The 16,874-nt window shown below is 43.3% G+C and overlaps 1 protein-coding gene across 3 annotated transcripts in view; it reads right to left on the bottom strand.

The window, feature by feature from the left end:
• Positions 1 to 3,542: 3,542 nt before the first annotated feature.
• The window catches only part of LOC135918897 (ankyrin repeat domain-containing protein 13D), an 88,676-nt gene continuing 75,344 nt past the window's right edge, over positions 3,543 to 16,874 (bottom strand). For 2 of the 3 annotated variants that reach the window (XM_065452582.2, XM_065452583.2), the window contains 2 exons: positions 15,007 to 15,083; positions 3,543 to 12,230 (listed from right to left, as the gene is read on the bottom strand). In XM_065452582.2, coding sequence (XP_065308654.1) covers positions 11,933 to 12,230; positions 15,007 to 15,083 — 375 coding nt within the window. In that variant the 3' untranslated portion in view covers positions 3,543 to 11,932. The remainder of the gene's footprint in view (positions 12,231 to 15,006; positions 15,084 to 16,874) is intronic. The other variant, XR_010569821.1, reaches the window with a different exon arrangement.

The raw sequence follows: 16,874 nt of genomic DNA, 5'->3' as shown, positions 1-16,874 counted from the left end.
TGTCTTGCCCGAGTTTGCTTTCTTCAAAGCTCGGCGCTCGCTACTTTCCTTTCGAGAAGCTGCGTCACACTGATATCGCGCATGCCGTTCGTGACTGGGAAGTACCGGGCTCGCAGCGTTAAAGAAAGGAAACGCGGGCAAAACAGATGACGATTTGTGGGACAAGGTACGCCCCAAAGAGTGTAAATATTTATAAGAGTGTACACTACTGTGACTCCCCTTTCTCCGGTGGTAGAAAATTTGATCTACACTCTTATGACTCCTTTTCCTCCAAATTCATCTGAATTGAATTTCGGGGTTTCATGAGCCAAAACCACAATTTGATTATTTTATTATGAGGCATGCCATGGTGGGGGATTCCAGATTAATTTTGACCACCAGGGAATCTTTTAATGTGACCCCAATTCACGGGACGTGGGCGCTTCTGCATATTTCGCTCCCATTGAAATGCGGCCGCCGTGGCTGGGATATGATCCTGCGACCTTCCACGATGCCTATTATGCCACTGGAGATAAAACGAATCGGCTTATATATAGCCACCTATACTATATATAGACTACTGGTACAGCTTTGTTTTCTACAGAATCACACTGGGAAAAAGGAAATGCTAGCTTAATATACCTTCACTGCAACAAATTCTTGACTTCAAGGGCATTAGTAAACAAGATAGCTTTCTAAAAGTTTCGCCGTTCGCCTTCACTTCGATCATCATTCATTTTGCCAGCTCTCTTTATCACTCATACACATGCATATAAAACAGGTTGTGTAAGGTTTCGAAATTAGCTCTATTGAGGGCTGTAAAATGCCCCCGAAATGTTTCCGCGCCCAAGACCACGGAGGAAGACATTTAGGAGGTGAAACTCCCGTCAGCGCGAGCGAGCGCGGCCGACCGGATAAGGTCACATGCGGAGTGGCGGAGCCATGCGGCGCGTCGTAAAGCCGCAGCGGAAAAAAAAAAAAAAGAAGTGCAGCGCCCGGGCAGGGTAAAGGGCAGGGGGCTCTGGCGCGCTCTCCGGCCACTTGCTCAGTGCGCTCGACCGGTTGCCCTGGCAACCGAAACGGCCGCCAGGCGCCCCCAGCATGATAGTGGCTCCGCGGGCTTGTTACCTTTTCTGGTCGCCGCAAACAGCGGAGTTTCCACTCCTAAATGTTTCGTGCTCCGTTCCCAAGACAAGTTGGAAGAGCCAAAGCGAAAACCTCTGGTATGCTGTGAAATGTGGCCTCTGACATTTTCTTTGTGTGTGCGTGTGCGTGCACGTGCCTTTCACGATCTAATGCTGGGGAGACAAGCTCTAAAATGCTGTGGATTGTAATATGTGTTTGTTTGGTAAATTAAGTACTGATATATATAAGCTTAATTCATGCTAGCTAGCATCACCACTAAGCAACGCAATAGCAGGCGTGTTAGAATAGTAGAATTTTTTAATCAAACATGCATGTTTAAAAGAGCTGACTTTTTGAATTGATTACGGAATATTTGCCGCTTTCTCAAAGAAGCATACAAGCAGCAATGTCATAACGGTAAAAAATTAAACAAGTATAGGTATATCAAAACATGGAACATTATTTGGAGTTGGAACAAAACAAAAACATAAATTCAAGTGGGGAAAATAGAAATTAGCAATAAGAATATGAATTATTAGAATGGGGTGCAACAAATAAGTATGCTTATAGCACTAGTATGCAGTCTGCCATACATGCTTATTGACTGAAATCGAGGGTTCGACGGAAGCCCGTCTGGTCAGGATGAAGCATGAAGTAATAAAACGAAGGACACCAACCAACAGAAGTGCTAAAAAATGAATAAATCTAAATGACGTTTAGGCTTCACTACGTAAGCCTTCTTCATTGTGAACAAGGCTTCCGTAGCGAAGCCGAAACGTCTTTTAGATTTATTCATTTTTTAGCACTTCTGTTGGTCGGTGCCCTTTGTTTTATTACTTCATGCTTATTGACTACATGAGAGAACCTTACCAATCTTCTACAGCAGCTCCAAAGTAGGAGAGCAGTTCACAGGAAGATGGAGGCGTGAAGCAATTGACACTGGTATAACAAGCAACGTTGCTGAAGCCAACGTTTCTGCTCGGGGTTTGCCTAGGGAGTGAGCAGTGACTCTTTCACCCAGCAGCTAGTGATCGCACTGCACCGAGCCAAGATACATGTCTCCACCTTTGTTCCCCAGCCCTGTGGTGCCTTTGCAAGAAATTTTATCTGTGAGAGCCACAGCGACCAGCAAGGGGAGAAAGATGAAGGCAGACCCATTGATATGGTAGCACATGCTACATGGAAGCTATCCAAGACCAGGCATTATAAGTCGACCACCTGTGCAGCCCAAAACCTACCGTTTACATACTCTATACAAGCGTGCTGACAACTGTACATGAGACTTCAAATTGCCAGGATGGACTTTACTGTTTATTCCAATGGATATGATGAAAATCTGAGGATTTTTTCTCAGCAATAACTTGATATAATTACACTGCAAACAAAATTTTCTGCATCTCACAGCAGTAACAAGACATATCAGGTAAAACATGAATTACAGGTTAACTGAGAGATGTTTGGGCTTTATAATTAGTTCACCATTTCACTTAAGTGTAAACTGCAGCGGCCAGGCACTCGCAACAAACCAAGTTGCAAGATTGCGGTGACTAAAAAATTGGAACACAATTAAAAGAGCACAGTTTTATTGCCATGGAAAGTGAGGGACAGAGTGAGCGTCCAACAACAGTAGCTGGCAATTCTTTTGACAGCAGTTGGCATAGCACTAGAACAATCACCTATAGCGTAGCTATGAAAACAATTGCACACTCGAAATGCTGGTCCTTTGCTGTTTGCATAATTGGAGGGAAAATGCCTATACCAGCCTCATCTTCAGGGTAACAAGGCACCAGTATTTGTTATATTGTTGATGGAAGAATCTTGCAAATGATAAATTTAAATACCAGAATGACATGAGTTTGGGATCTAGAGAGACAACGTCATAAAATTAAGCTTTAAGGCCTGGATTTTGTCCTTGTTTCTCTTTGTGATTGGATTCAATGTGCAAAGTATGATACGTTGGCAACTGTGTTTTGTGACTAGTTGAGAAATTATGGCGTAGTGTGGCCCAATTTCAACAAGTTTAATGCATCTGGTGCAACTGTCACACCCCTGACTACATAAATAGATAGGCTGAAAGGTAATAGAGCTGACATTTGGGTGAGTTGCTGAAGCTTTATCTTAAGTAAAAGTGCAAACAGAGGCACAGACTTGAATGAAAGAAGCAACAGGACAAGTGCTGGTCCCGTTTTTGCCTGTGCAGTTCCAATGCCTGTCCTGCTGTTTCTTCCATTCTAGTTCATGTCTACATTCACACCTTGTTACTTAAGACGAGGCCAGTCGATGCCGAAAAATAGATGAACTGCAGATAAAAGTGTGCATCTTTTTTTTTTTGTGCAAAGCTTGTGTAAGAGAACGCTCCTGTGACAAGGAAATGGCCACAGCAACAGTAGCTGCTTCATTTCCCTGCAAGTAGAAAAATTTGATCTGTGACACAATCATGTTGCTTTGCCACTTTATTCCCATCATTTGCACTTAGTACAATGCTGCTTTGAAATTTAGCATAGGCAAAACAAAGAGGGAAAATAAACACAGCTAGACTTCTGGATAAACTTTGCATGCACCTTTCTTTCAATTCTTTCCTGCCCCCAGGTCTATCCTCACTGTCAAAGTTCTCATTCGGTTGCTTCTTGATATGTTCGCAGGAAACAAGCAGGACTGTATGTTGAAGTAAGGAATGTATCCAGTTTTCGAGGTAAACGCAGTAGCAGGCTCTTTAAAGCCAGTACCATTTCAACTCAAGACAATGGACTAATAAATACAAGAAATACACACAGACACACATATAATATATATATACCCTGGTAAAAGAACACTCAAGAATTAGTACACAGGAGATGCCAGCTCTATACAAAGTGGAGTAGCTGTGAACAATACAAATGTTCCACTGATCATTACCAAGCATAACATGTCACAAAATAACCATCAATATAGCTCCCACAGTTTAATATTTCCTTTCAGGGTACACCAACCGTAAGAGCACTGTCTCTGAACAGAAGGACAAGCAGAGAGGGGAAAAAATAGCCAGAAAGGCGATGTGGATTGTTTTACGCTTCAATATATTGCAATTTACTGTGAAATAAGGAAAACATCTCACCACCGCCACCATTCACTTTTACATGACCATCATTAGAGGCGTCACAGGCACAACCAACATGAGGAATTAACACGTTTTCAAATCACTGGCAAATCAGCTAAGCACTTGCACTCACAAAGACACGTGAAAAGTATGCAGAGCAAACAGCTCTTAGAGTACGGTATGTCAGTGTGCAAATGGACAGCAGCGCATGCACTTCACAGGTGTAGCTCTACATGCAAGCTAAAATATGTGCATGTTGGCATTAAGAACTAAACAATGCTGCCTAACTCGGCAGCTTATAGGCCACGGCTAGCAGCAGAACTCGGTTGTCTTTGCAGCGTTAAAGAGACACTACAGAGAGGCACAAAACCCTTTCAAAGCAGTAAAACACATTGTGGGGCTAGTTGGTGCATAGCTTTCAATAGAATAAGCGCCAAAAAGTGACAGCACACAAGAAGAAAACCAGACAGGACAAGGCGCTAATAACAAATAACACCACTATGTGCGTTTAGGTCATTTTGATGAAAAAACTACAAAATATTGTCAGCGCCTTGTCCTGTCTGGTTTTCTTCTTGTGTGCTGTCACTTTTTGGCGCTTATTCTATTGAAAACCCTTTCAAAGCTCTATTTGCATTTTCTCAGCATCAAAAGGTATGAAGGCCCCAACCTTTCTTAGTTCTATGCACAAACCAGGGTGTTTTCAGTGACTCCAAATAACACCACTATGTGCGTTTAGGTCATTTTGATGAAAAAACTACAAAATATTGTCAGGCTGGGTTTTTGCTCATTTTTGAATGCGATGTAATCACTGTTTATAAAAAATTACCTGCCCTCAAGCAGATGCCATCGAAATTTCCCGACATTACTGGGGATAATGCAGACATTTCAAGACATTGCCACCGGCCTTAAGTCTTTTGCATTTCTGGCTGGTTGACGTCTTATAGCCTGAATATTCTTTTGCCAGAAGAAAAACATTTGCATTGCAGTTAAAAAGACTTGTATGTGAGGTAAGAACATTCAGAATTATTTTCACGCCATTTGCTACATGGTCGAGATTTGTAGACTTGCTTAACCCCTTGCGTTTTATTTTGACCAAAGATGACCTCGTGTTTTTTATTTTACGGCTTATTTTCAAATTTCACTTTATTGAAAGCTCTCCTAAGGCTTTTTTAACCAATTCGTTTAATCTTTTAAGTGTGAAAACCTTATTTTACCTCTTCCCTATGCAATATGTATGTATTTGTCATTGCCACAAAATATACACTTAGAAACAAGGAAAAAGAAGCAGTAAGCATGCGATTCCAAAAACGCAGTGTTTCAGTGCTAACAAAGTGCTGCCATCTATGTAGGACAAAGCAAAGACCACAGTAACAGCGCCCCTCCAGCACTGATGAAATGGCTGCCATCTATGTAGACATGAAGACTGAATGAATGCAGCTGAAAAATTTTTGCCATCTATGTAGTAAAAAAAAATCGTGAAATAACTGCGGATCTCAAACCACTGCAACTGTCTATTAGTAGAAATGCCCCTCTTCAGTGAATGAGTATGCATGTCCGTTATCCTATATGCACAATTTACATAACTAGCTTTAAGTTAATATTTTTACCTTGTCTCCCTTTAATGTGAAACTTCACATGAGTGAAGCCAGACCTTGCCCAACACTGAATTTAATCTGCTCAATTTTTATGGAAGCTTGATGCTCTCAGCAGCAGGTTCCTATCCTGTAAGTCCCAAAGAGTAACGAAGCTAGCAAAAAAAAAAAGAACAGTGATGATAAAGCACAAAGAAAGCTTCTACAAGTATCTATGCAAAGGCATCTGAAGATGCTCACAAGGGAGGATAAAATTCTCACGCAAACCAATTTGCTATGCTACTATCTCTGCCAATAGGTTTTCCTGCAGCAGTATATTTAGTGACAGCTTATTTAAAGCAAATGAAAAGTCAGACAACTAAAAAGGACCAAGTCATGGTAAATCAGCAGTACTATGTAATAGCAACAAAGGTAAACAAATTTTACAAGTAAGTGTTGATACATGGTGAAGCTTACCTATAATAAACTAAGTGGCCACTGTTCCGCAACTTGATGCAGCCAACATTACACAAGTGTCCTTAGCCACACATTTTCTTCTCACACAATACTGACAGATGGTATGCTTCACTTCCTGAAGGTGCCGGTAATAATAGGCAGACTAGACATGTTTATCTTACAACGCAATAGGGTCATTTTTTCTTCAAGAAAAATTGAATATCTAACCCATTCTTGCTGCCGAACCTCTCAATTGCATGCAATATGCACAGCTGTACACAGCTGCATACAGCTGTGCTCTGCCAATCAAAACCATGGTTGTGCAAGTGATGTCACTTTGATCTGGCCAGCCTCTATTTCACAGATGGATGGCTCTCAAATTACATCATTTTCTTATAATATGAAAGAGATCTCTGAAAACTCATGAGAGTCTAGTCATAAAGTGCTTGACCACCTCAATCCTTCTTAGAAAAAAGAGAGCTCTCTCACTGTACATCTTGCACAACTCCATAGGAGTTCCAACTTCCGAGAATAGATGCCACTTCACTGTACACTGCTCCTTAAAAGCCATTGCTCTCATGATAATGCAGCATGTTATGCGGCAGCGTGGTACACTTCTTTTATGACAAAATCTGCAGCCTCTAAGAGTCGTGCGTTTCCCAGATGTCTGTGCTAGCTCAGCCAGTGGTGTCTAGCAGTTATAAAGAAAATTATGCTGACACCTCATACCTCAGATCCTGACTGCAAGAATTTACAGCCACAAGTTCCTTCATATCACTCCTTCGAGGACAATTCTGTCACTCCTGCAGGAGTGACAGAAATACGCGCGCAAAAAAACTTTGAATAAGTGCTCACAAGTGCTATTAGCGATAGCAAGATGGAAACGTGTCTACATAAGGAGGAAAATAAGGTGGTTTTATACACTATAAGGAAAAAAAAAAATGGTTGCAATACAAGACTGCATGCATGAAACAGGCAGCAGAATTAAACATAATCTAACACACAAGAACCAAGCTTTAAGAACCACAACTCTGAAAGATTTAGTTCAAGTTTTTAAAACAACCTATTTTGATCTGTGAAACACTTGGCAAAGTGCAATATAAAAACTGTACTAATTTATCGCATTATGCCTTACTAATACTGTGCCCTTTGGGAAAGTGGTATCACAGAGCAATGTCTATTTCACATTGCATTCCCAATATGAAACTAGAAAAGGCCTGCCATAGATATATTTTGACACTTAATTGTTATTATTCTTTTTTCGCAAAGCATCTGTATTTTAAGGTAACCAAGATAAGGTGCACAACACTGAATACATAAACTGTGGTACACAACAAAAATGCAATAGCACAAGCTGCCATATAAAGGAAGGAACAATTCTATGTACCTTGAAAAAAACTGCCGTCTGTGCCCTCTACTGAAACAAAGACCTGTGGTGTAAGCACTGTTGTGCCACCACAGACAAAACTGCCCAGTACACCAACAGTGACTGAGGCACATCACTGTGTTACCATAAATGCACAAACACAATGTGACTACAAATGTAATGCAAGGTGTGAATATTACTCTTGCGTGACAAGCATGTACTAAGGAAGGTAACCACACCACAAGTGCTTACTCATGACTGGTGGTGTACTTAGGTACTTTTGTCCCTGTTTGTCCTACTACTGAAAAAATTTGCGTGGAGACACGAGGACAAGCCGGGAAAAGACAAGGACAAGCGCTCGTTCTTGTCTTTTATCGGCTTGTCCTCGTGTCTCCGTGCAAACTTTTTCAGTATGCATTTCAACCAACTAACCAAACTATCTGCTCTTCTAAGTATAATTTGTCCTACTACCTTAATGCACAGTGGATATTTATTAACTAGCCCAAATGTCAACCTTGCAGAAGCAGGTGGTAACTTTCAATGACCCGGAAAATTAAAAATATAATAACCAATCAAACAAACAAAGAATATTGCACTTAGAATGCAAACTCGCAATGCATAATACAACCAAAGTCGCGGGCTGTAATAGAACATTTCGGCACAGAATGATGCACAATTTGCTACAGTAACAATATGTGCAGCAGTGCAGGATCCTCTCCACGCAGGTTTGAGCCCGTGGAGGTATGCAGTATCGTAACAACTTACGCATTTGTGCTCTGCTGAAGTAATCAAACCACAACAGGATGTGCTGCATCAATGTGGCAGATGGACGTGTGCAGGGCAGCTAATTCGGGACAGGTGATCCATGTGGCACGGAGGCGCACTGCGAAACCATACTGGATGGCTTGGTCGTTGGACTGCTTCCACTTTTGCTTCCTTGCTCACCAAGCTTTTCATCACCGACCTGCGCCTCCTCCCTACCAAACATGTGCATTCTCCCTAGGACGTTAACAGCTAGGCTTTTTCCAGTACTGCTCAGTTGCTTAAGCTTTAAGCTTGCAGCGATATAAAGCATGAATTTGGGAAGACGCAGTTCCAGATATCACACTAGTGCCTTCTCAAGAAAGTAATTAGACGAAAGAAACTCGCATAGCATTGATGCAGGCTTGTGCTGTTTGACGATTGGAAAACAGCGCACGCACTCGTCTGTTATGTGGAAAGGACACGTCTGTTTTCTTGCTCTTCCCCAATGTGACACATGCATCAGAAATGTAAAGCAACCTACTGCCTTGGTGGCCATCATAACAACTAGCTTAAGCGGTACAAAGGCCCTATCATTCTAGTCATTTTAAAGCAGCAATAACATGTAACGTAGTTCATTCTCATGTATTATCAACATGATGTCACCTGGCACAGGCATATCTGTTTTACACAGTGTGATAACCATATTGTCACACCAACTGTAACGCATGCCACAAGGTATCTATCCACTTGCAACTTGCAACCAAGTGGACCACATTGCAGTCATAATAACTGTGAAATAACCACACAGTGAGAAATGGACACATTGGCACCAGGTGATGTCACATCAAAAATGTGTCGGAAGTACATTACATGCGGCTGCTGCTTTAGCCAGCCATCACATCACAAGAAAGCAAGAGTAGAGACATGCTTGCAAACTCATTGGAGCATGTGTGATGTTTTCCACAGCGACAAAATGTGGTCGACTGCTGGTAACCAGTAAAGCGCTGTGCCTCTGTCACTGATCATGTCCCGAGAATTTCTGCTTGTGCACTACTATGCATCACTGCCATCTATTGATGGGACGACAAATTCTGATCAGAACTTTGCTTGTGATCTTCTTGTCGGCAAATTGCACACACATGCAGCATAGTGCCACATAAACTGTGCTACCACAACGTTGACACTTCAGACAGGAGCTGCAACGTGAAATTTTCTTTTCATCTTCACCAGTGTTGACACCAGCAACTCATTCAAAAGGGGGTACAGAGAGGAGGTTATGCATTTTCCATCGCTCACTGGCTAATACTTAAAACATATAACAGCCTGAGCATGCTTTGCAGCATAGAGAAAAATCTCACAAATAGCCTGTGCACTGTCACGTCAGCAGCCACGGAAACCACAAGTTGAAGCCACAATTCACAGCAGCCTTCAAGTGCAAAGCATTTATCAGCTCTGGATATTCTGATCAATGGACATTTGTAAGAGAACAGAAAGCACAAGTTATTTAATCACATGAAATACATAACAGCAAAGGAAGAAAACCATATTGTGTGAGAGAAAGTGGTGTAGCTGCTGTGCTGTCATCGTAGCTCCTAAACGCGGTTCCTCTGCATGGCAGCGCTACAGCTTTAAGCACTTGCAATCTTTGTGCATTACATGGTAGTGAAACAGTAGTCTCTAAACGTTGCACGGTAACTGCACACCACAACAAGCGTACAAATAACTTGCGCTGCTTCATCTGGCGCTTTCTCTTGCATTTCAAAATGCAAGCATATCCAACATTTTAAACAGGCACAGAATCGCTGTCAGTTGATGGTGCTACACGAGTTAGCTACTAAAGCCTCCTTCTAAAGGAGGTTGTAGCAACAAAGACAACCAACCAGCTCTCACGACAAGCTCCGATGTTTCAAGGTAGTAGCTTGCTAACCTTCACCCTAAAAGCAGGGGTCTCCAACTTGCACTAGGCATCAGTCAGCACAAGTTACATGCAGCTACATGTAAGCCATGCAGCAACATGTTCAGGTGAGAGGTGAGAGAGTTCGTGCAGGGCTTACACAGGTTAAGGAAGGGGACCCAACACTGAAGGGTCACAAGGGTTTGGCCCACAGATTGCCTGTCTCAGACCACTGCCTTAAACAGCAACAAAGACACATTATGCCCCACATTGTATTGCCTCTGATGATGTGGCACAGGCGCGGAAGTTTACAATATCACTGGGAAAACGGTATACTTTGTACTGCTTTGCTGTCTTAGCAAGCACATTCTTACTGGTCTACAAAGACTGAGTTTCATTGCCAACACAGCATTCTTGCACAAAAGCCAGTGCTACAAGCTTGGAATGACACCTAGTAAAAAATGCAGCAGCTTTCTTGCACAACGAGGAGGAAATCGGTTGTGAGGGCAATAAGCATTACACACACACACAAAAAAAAAGAAAAGCTGCAGAGTAGTAAGAAAATTTGACCATTCATCCCAGCACGCTCACAGGCCAGCTCCTTGGAATAACTACAGCAATTCAAAAATGTTGCACTATGATTTAAATCAAGCGACTGCTATACCTTTGCTGTGCAAGCAATAAGCAAATATGATAACAGGAAGATGCTTTGCTTTCCATTTTACAGGCGAACACGGATGAGGGGAAAAAGAAGAACGCTACCAGTCCACACTCATGATTAGAAATAGCAGTGTTTCAAGTTCTTCCCTGCTACCTCTGTGCTTAGGAAGCTTTAGCAAAGCTGCTCATTCTTTATCTTACTGTCACAGCAAGGCCGATTCATGCTCACAAACTTACTCATTCCGCAATCACAAAGCAACGACCCTTGGTCTTCGTCCTAAAGACAACACTCTATGTCACTGTTCATAGATTTGACTTCTGTTGCTGATATTTCCTTGTTTCTGGCTGCAAACAATATACACAGCACAACCCTGCCAATGTACAAGGCAGTGGGAACCACTGGAAAAAAGCGAACTAGTCTCTACTTGTCTGTCAGGGATGGTTGAAAGATGTTCTCTGGTGTCAACTTCTTTTGGTTGGCACTGTTCCTTTCTTGCCTTGATGAGCAAGTTTCGAGCCCCAATGCAACGGTTCCATGCAACACATAAGTATGGCTTGTGCTCAGTGCTGTACATTATGTGGAACCGTAAATACGTTACAATTTGCAAGGAGATTCCCAGAGTAAGTTGGTTCAGTTGCAATGGGCACTGTTGTCGCCTTTGAAGCTACTTTTCACTTTTGTTCTGCAAGCTTTGTGCGCGTTCTAGTTCTGTGCATTTAACAACACTTTGGTAATAATATTAGCACTTCCTTCAACACCAGAAGCAAGTGGACGAGCATCCAAGGCACTGCCCTAGACTTAACCGATCCGCTTGTACTCGAACAGCTTTGGGCTTTTACAGAACAAACAAAATGAGGTTTTTCTTAATTTATCTCAACACACATTCCAGAACACACACACACGGAAGAAGGAAGGAGTAAAAGCAGAGAAAAATATAATAAAAAGGGAAGGGCCAGCAGGGGGTGGGGACACAAGGAAGAATGTGCCGCCAACAAAGCAGGCCAAAGTCCCAGCACAACTCGGCTTCTTGCATGGACGATGTGTGACGAATAGCATGTCCCTACTTCTCTGTCATGGAAAGCTGCAAGATTCGTTCCAGCATCTCGTCTTCTTCTCGTCGGCGCTGGTCCTCCTCCTCCTTGGCCTGCTGTGAGAGGCGCAGTGCCATGGCCAAGTCGGCACCACCACTGGCACCCAGGGCCCACTCGCTGTTGTTTTGCTGCTGCTCCTGTGGCTGCAGCTGCATCTGTGGCTGCACCTGTGGCTGCACCTGCTGCTGCACCCCACCACCTGCTGGGAGCTCTCCATCTGCAACACCCGTCGACTTCAGGTAGCTGGCTAGGCTCTCCTGGATGGCCCTGTGAACAAAAGCGATGGAAAATGGTCTTGAACAAACTTGCTGGGCCACATGGGCCATTAGCTAAAATGTGTCCTTTGTGAGATAGATGTGTGGCGAACTTTTATTTTTCTGGAGCGTCGCTGGTTTTACACATGAGCGAGTAGTGGGGTATGGCTTAGGAGATGAGCAAGAGGAGTTAGAAGATGGAGCAGATCAAGTGAAGGGGCATGCAAATAAAACCCATGTGCTCTTAACTGTGCTTGGTGGTTCCACAGTTATTGGTGACACGGATTATGAACCTTCTTCAATGGATCAAATTTAGACTCCAGACGACCTCAGCTCCACTCCTACTACCTTTGCAGCCAGTCAGGTACCTTCTACGGATGTTATAGGAGCTACAGCTACCATTTTGCTACCAAAGCTATGGCTATGGTCATACAAGCTGAGAAGAAGTTCTGCAGTCATTGTGTCACGAACGGAGTTTGGCAAATATGAACTCCTGCTAGAAGCTCTGCCGCTACAGGCCATGGTTGAGATATGCAACATCCTTGTCCAGCTACATCAGGAAACGCCATATAAGAGGCTCTCCTTTGCCATCTCGTCCCACCTGTGCATCAGCATATTCAGTAGCTCCTGAACAACGAAGAGCTTGGCGACCGACACCCAACTCAGTTTCTACGTCATGTGCAACACCTTATTGGTGACCAACTAGACTCCTTGGACACGGCCATATTACGAGAGTTGTTTCCACAACGTCTTCCAGACAACGAACGCATGGCTCTCATCACAGATAAGCATAAGCACTTGTCGTAACTCGCCAAACTGGCCGATGATATGATGTACGTCGCTCCGGCAGTCATATGATGATGTGTGGTGTTTTATGGCGCAAGGGCCAGGTATGGCCAAAGAGCGCCATCACAAGTGGTAATGTTAACGGTGTATTGTAAAAACCGGAATATAGGTTGAACTTTTTTTCAAAAAACCATCGCGAAAAGTCGACCCTCAACTTATATACCGGACATTGGCGGAAAAACTACGGAAGTCTTGCAACAATGGGCGAATGAAGTAAGCAGCTGCCTTCGCCATCGCCATCATCAGCAGCGCGGCGTTGGTTCTTTATTCTATGGCGTGGCGACATTGTGGCACTGGCATTTTGCGTTTTCACCGTCGCAAAGTTATATTAAGTAAAGGCTGTATTTTAATTTTGTTTCAAAATGAGCAAAAGCCGACGTCAATTCACCGTCGCCTTCAAGAAAAAGGCGACTGAGTACGCGGAAGCCCACGGCAACCTGGCGGCACAGCGCGAACTTGGAGTATCCGAAAATAGCATTCGGTAGTGGCGGAGGCAAAAGCAACGTATTACAACTTGCAGCAATCAAAAGAAAACGTCATTTCATGGCCGGATCGCAGTGGACTGCAGAACTGGAAGGCAAGGTTGCGGAGTCCGTCCGAGAGCTGCGTGTAAGATCGCTGCCTGTTGTCGAATGCATTCGTTCGAAAGCGGTAGAGATCGCACGCGCCTATGGACTGGACAGCGAGAAGCACTCGTCATCCGACTCTGTTCAAACGTGTTGCTCTGATTCGGAGTAGCGCTTGCGGACTTCGTGCCCTTTTGTGTACTGTACACCTGACGAATTTTTAACAGTATCGCGGGACCGTCGACCCGCGTGTTTGTCAGCACCTTTTATCATCACAACACGGAGCGGCGAAATAGCGAAAGTAAGGGCATGTGAACACATGCGCGTATCTCATTTGTTTCGCTGCTCAGCGACGTTAATACGGTGTTGACAAGCACGCGGGTCGATGGTCGTGCGATATCGCTAAAAACTTGGCCAGGTGCCATGCGAGCAGCATTTAAATAAATACTGTCACCATTGTGCAACCCGCTGAGTCGCATTTGTTTATAGGTAAGGGTGTCATGTCTTTTGGTACTTTTGCCACTGAAAAAGATTTTTTTCATTTTTAGAATTCGTTAGTTGGGGGATTGACCTATATTCCGGTCCGACCTATAGTCTGGTTTTTATGGTAATATAAACTATGTATAGCTGCTTGCTGCAGCAGCTTCACTGCAATTCCCGCCCGCCCATCTCATGTGAAAAACCGGCGTGCACTCAGTTTTTCATTTCAGTACCACCAAATCTTCTACGGGGGTCGTTGCACGCCGCATTCACAGCTATCGCCACCAAAGATACTGCAATAAGCATATTCACCTATCTGTTTTACAACACGTGGTGCATAGTGCCATTGGTAACGCAGTGCAAGCTTTGTGCAGGCGATGATCCAAACGCGCCACCATTCCCTGCTGCAGGCAGCGTGATGTGTTTTGCTTTGGCGGCATCAGGAAACGCCCACCAGCTTGATTTTGTTTTGGTTTGCCGTTGCCCTCTTAAAACACCACGCAATAGGAAAACAACAAAACACCTCTCGGGCCACCAGAGCACCACCAACTCGACGTGTGTTGGCGTCTCATGCCACAACAATCGGCGCGACATATTACATTACGTAGATGCCAACAATAGTTGAGTCTGTCAAATTTATTTTAGTATGTTTTCCTGGTTAGTAAGTTTTCTCTTGCGTTTTTTTTCCCAGAATGTATGAACGAGGTTCTACTGTATTTCAAATGTAGAATCCTGCATGGTGGCTGCTGCTCTATTATGCACACCATATAAAACTAGGCTATTTACGTAATCTAAAGTTTTGTGGCAGTTATATCTGGTTAACCTCCCTGCCTTTCCTCTTCATTCTCTCTCTCTCTCTTGTGGCAGTTGGCCTTCAACTACCAAACAATGACATACCTCTGCAAAGCATGATCCTCTTCCAGCTCAGGTGCGACTCCGGTTTGGTCAGTTGTCAGGGCCTCCCAAACAGTGACCTGAAACATAGAAAATGGCATGAAGCTGAAGACTTGTGGCCAGGATAGCCACTCTCAACAATAGCCACTGTGTGAAGATTATTAAACACAATACTTGAAGAGGTCTACCTGCTTTAAGCTGTGTACTGGGGGCTTGGTGAGATGCTACTGTGGACACTAAAGATCACCTGAACTTCCCGTGCCTAAATATACATACACAAGTTTCTTTCCATTTCACTCCCAACAGAATGTGACCATCAGAGCTGGTGTACACAAAATGAAGCATTTACTTGTGGTCCACATCAAAGAACTTTATCAAAGTAATACAGAATCATCAACAACACTTTGTTTGATGATCCAAGACATTCACAAACTGCCACTGCACTTAGCGCACATAAGCAGGCACAATTGGAAGGTGACACACTTAAGTCGAATGGGGTGTAAGGGCACTTGAGCAACTTCTCCAGTCATGTCATCTGAAAAATCAAATGTCTATACAGTGCAAGCCTCTCAGTGCAAGCACAGTACATCGACTGCAGGTACAGCCCATGAAGGAATACAAAGTGCTGTTGATGAGCACACACAATAGTCCTGCACACTTTTATAGGATACCAAATGTAGTCGACATTATCTCTCGAAAAAATCTGCTGTTACTGAATGTTTCATAGGCAACACAAAGTATAATCGATAGTGTAATAAACAAATAGATGAATGAAACTCATGTTCAGAGGAACGCAGTATGGTATACTAGGACCAGTTGTAAATGTACTTGTAGAAGCAGACAAAGTTTTTATTACGGTTTAATATAACGAAGTGGTCAGGATCTCTGAAATCCTACGTTGCACAGATTACTTATTGTAACACACCATACCACTTGCAACAGAGAAGGCTTAAGAAGTTCGGCAAAAGGAAGCCTTTTTTTAAAGTGAATTGAAGAGATACTAGGTGAAAAAAGTCTAAAATTTGCTCCTGCACACTTTGCTTGATAGAATCTGTGACTGCAGCCTAACTCAAATGGAATCATGGGTAATGGCATAATCTGCAGTGAAACCAGGTAGTAGTAATAGTAGTAGTAGTAGTAGGCCGCGATGGTGGTAGTGAGTAGTAAGTAGTAGCAGAGGTCGTTGTGCCTAGTCTCCTTTTTTTTTTTTGACTGGAGCTCCCTATGTGCACTGCTGCTCAACGACGACTACCGAGGGCAGTGGTGATGCCGCTATATATGTTCGTTGTAAAGCAACAAATCAGGTGTCGGAGATGCAGAAACTCCTTTGTTGCTTAGGCAAATTTACTAATGCAAAGGCATTATACGGCTCATAAGAAAGAAAATCCGGTGTAGTTGTCGGCGTTGGAGTGACAACTGATGGCCCAAAAAGTCATCAAGCCCTCGACCTTTGGTGGGAGTCGAACCCCCGACCTTTGGTGTTGAATAAGGCACATTAAGGTACAGTTAATTAATACCCCTGTCACACGGCAAATCTAATGTCATTTCCAACAAATGACATTTGTTGCGATTAATGTCATTATCACAGCGCGCTGTCACACGGCGAAAACTAATGTCATTTGAAAATGATGACAATGACGATAGTAAAAAAAAGACACGTCTCAAACCCACTTTTGTCCAATAATTATTTTCCAATATGCTAAATTCCACTAGAATATGTGATCGTTGTTTTCAAATCGTAGCGTTCGATCACTAACTTGTCGACATTGCCAACGAAGTCGGGTCGAGCCAAGCCAAGCCAAAGCTAAGGCAAGCAACAGGGCGAAGAGAACAATAGGCGCGTCCGCTACATCTGCTAAAGTGGTACGAGA

Source organism: Dermacentor albipictus, chromosome 2, assembly GCF_038994185.2.
Source record: "Dermacentor albipictus isolate Rhodes 1998 colony chromosome 2, USDA_Dalb.pri_finalv2, whole genome shotgun sequence".
NCBI classification, from domain to species: Eukaryota; Metazoa; Arthropoda; class Arachnida; order Ixodida; family Ixodidae; genus Dermacentor; species Dermacentor albipictus.
Note: the sequence above shows the minus strand (reverse complement) of the source record. Positions and strands in the feature narration are given on the sequence as shown.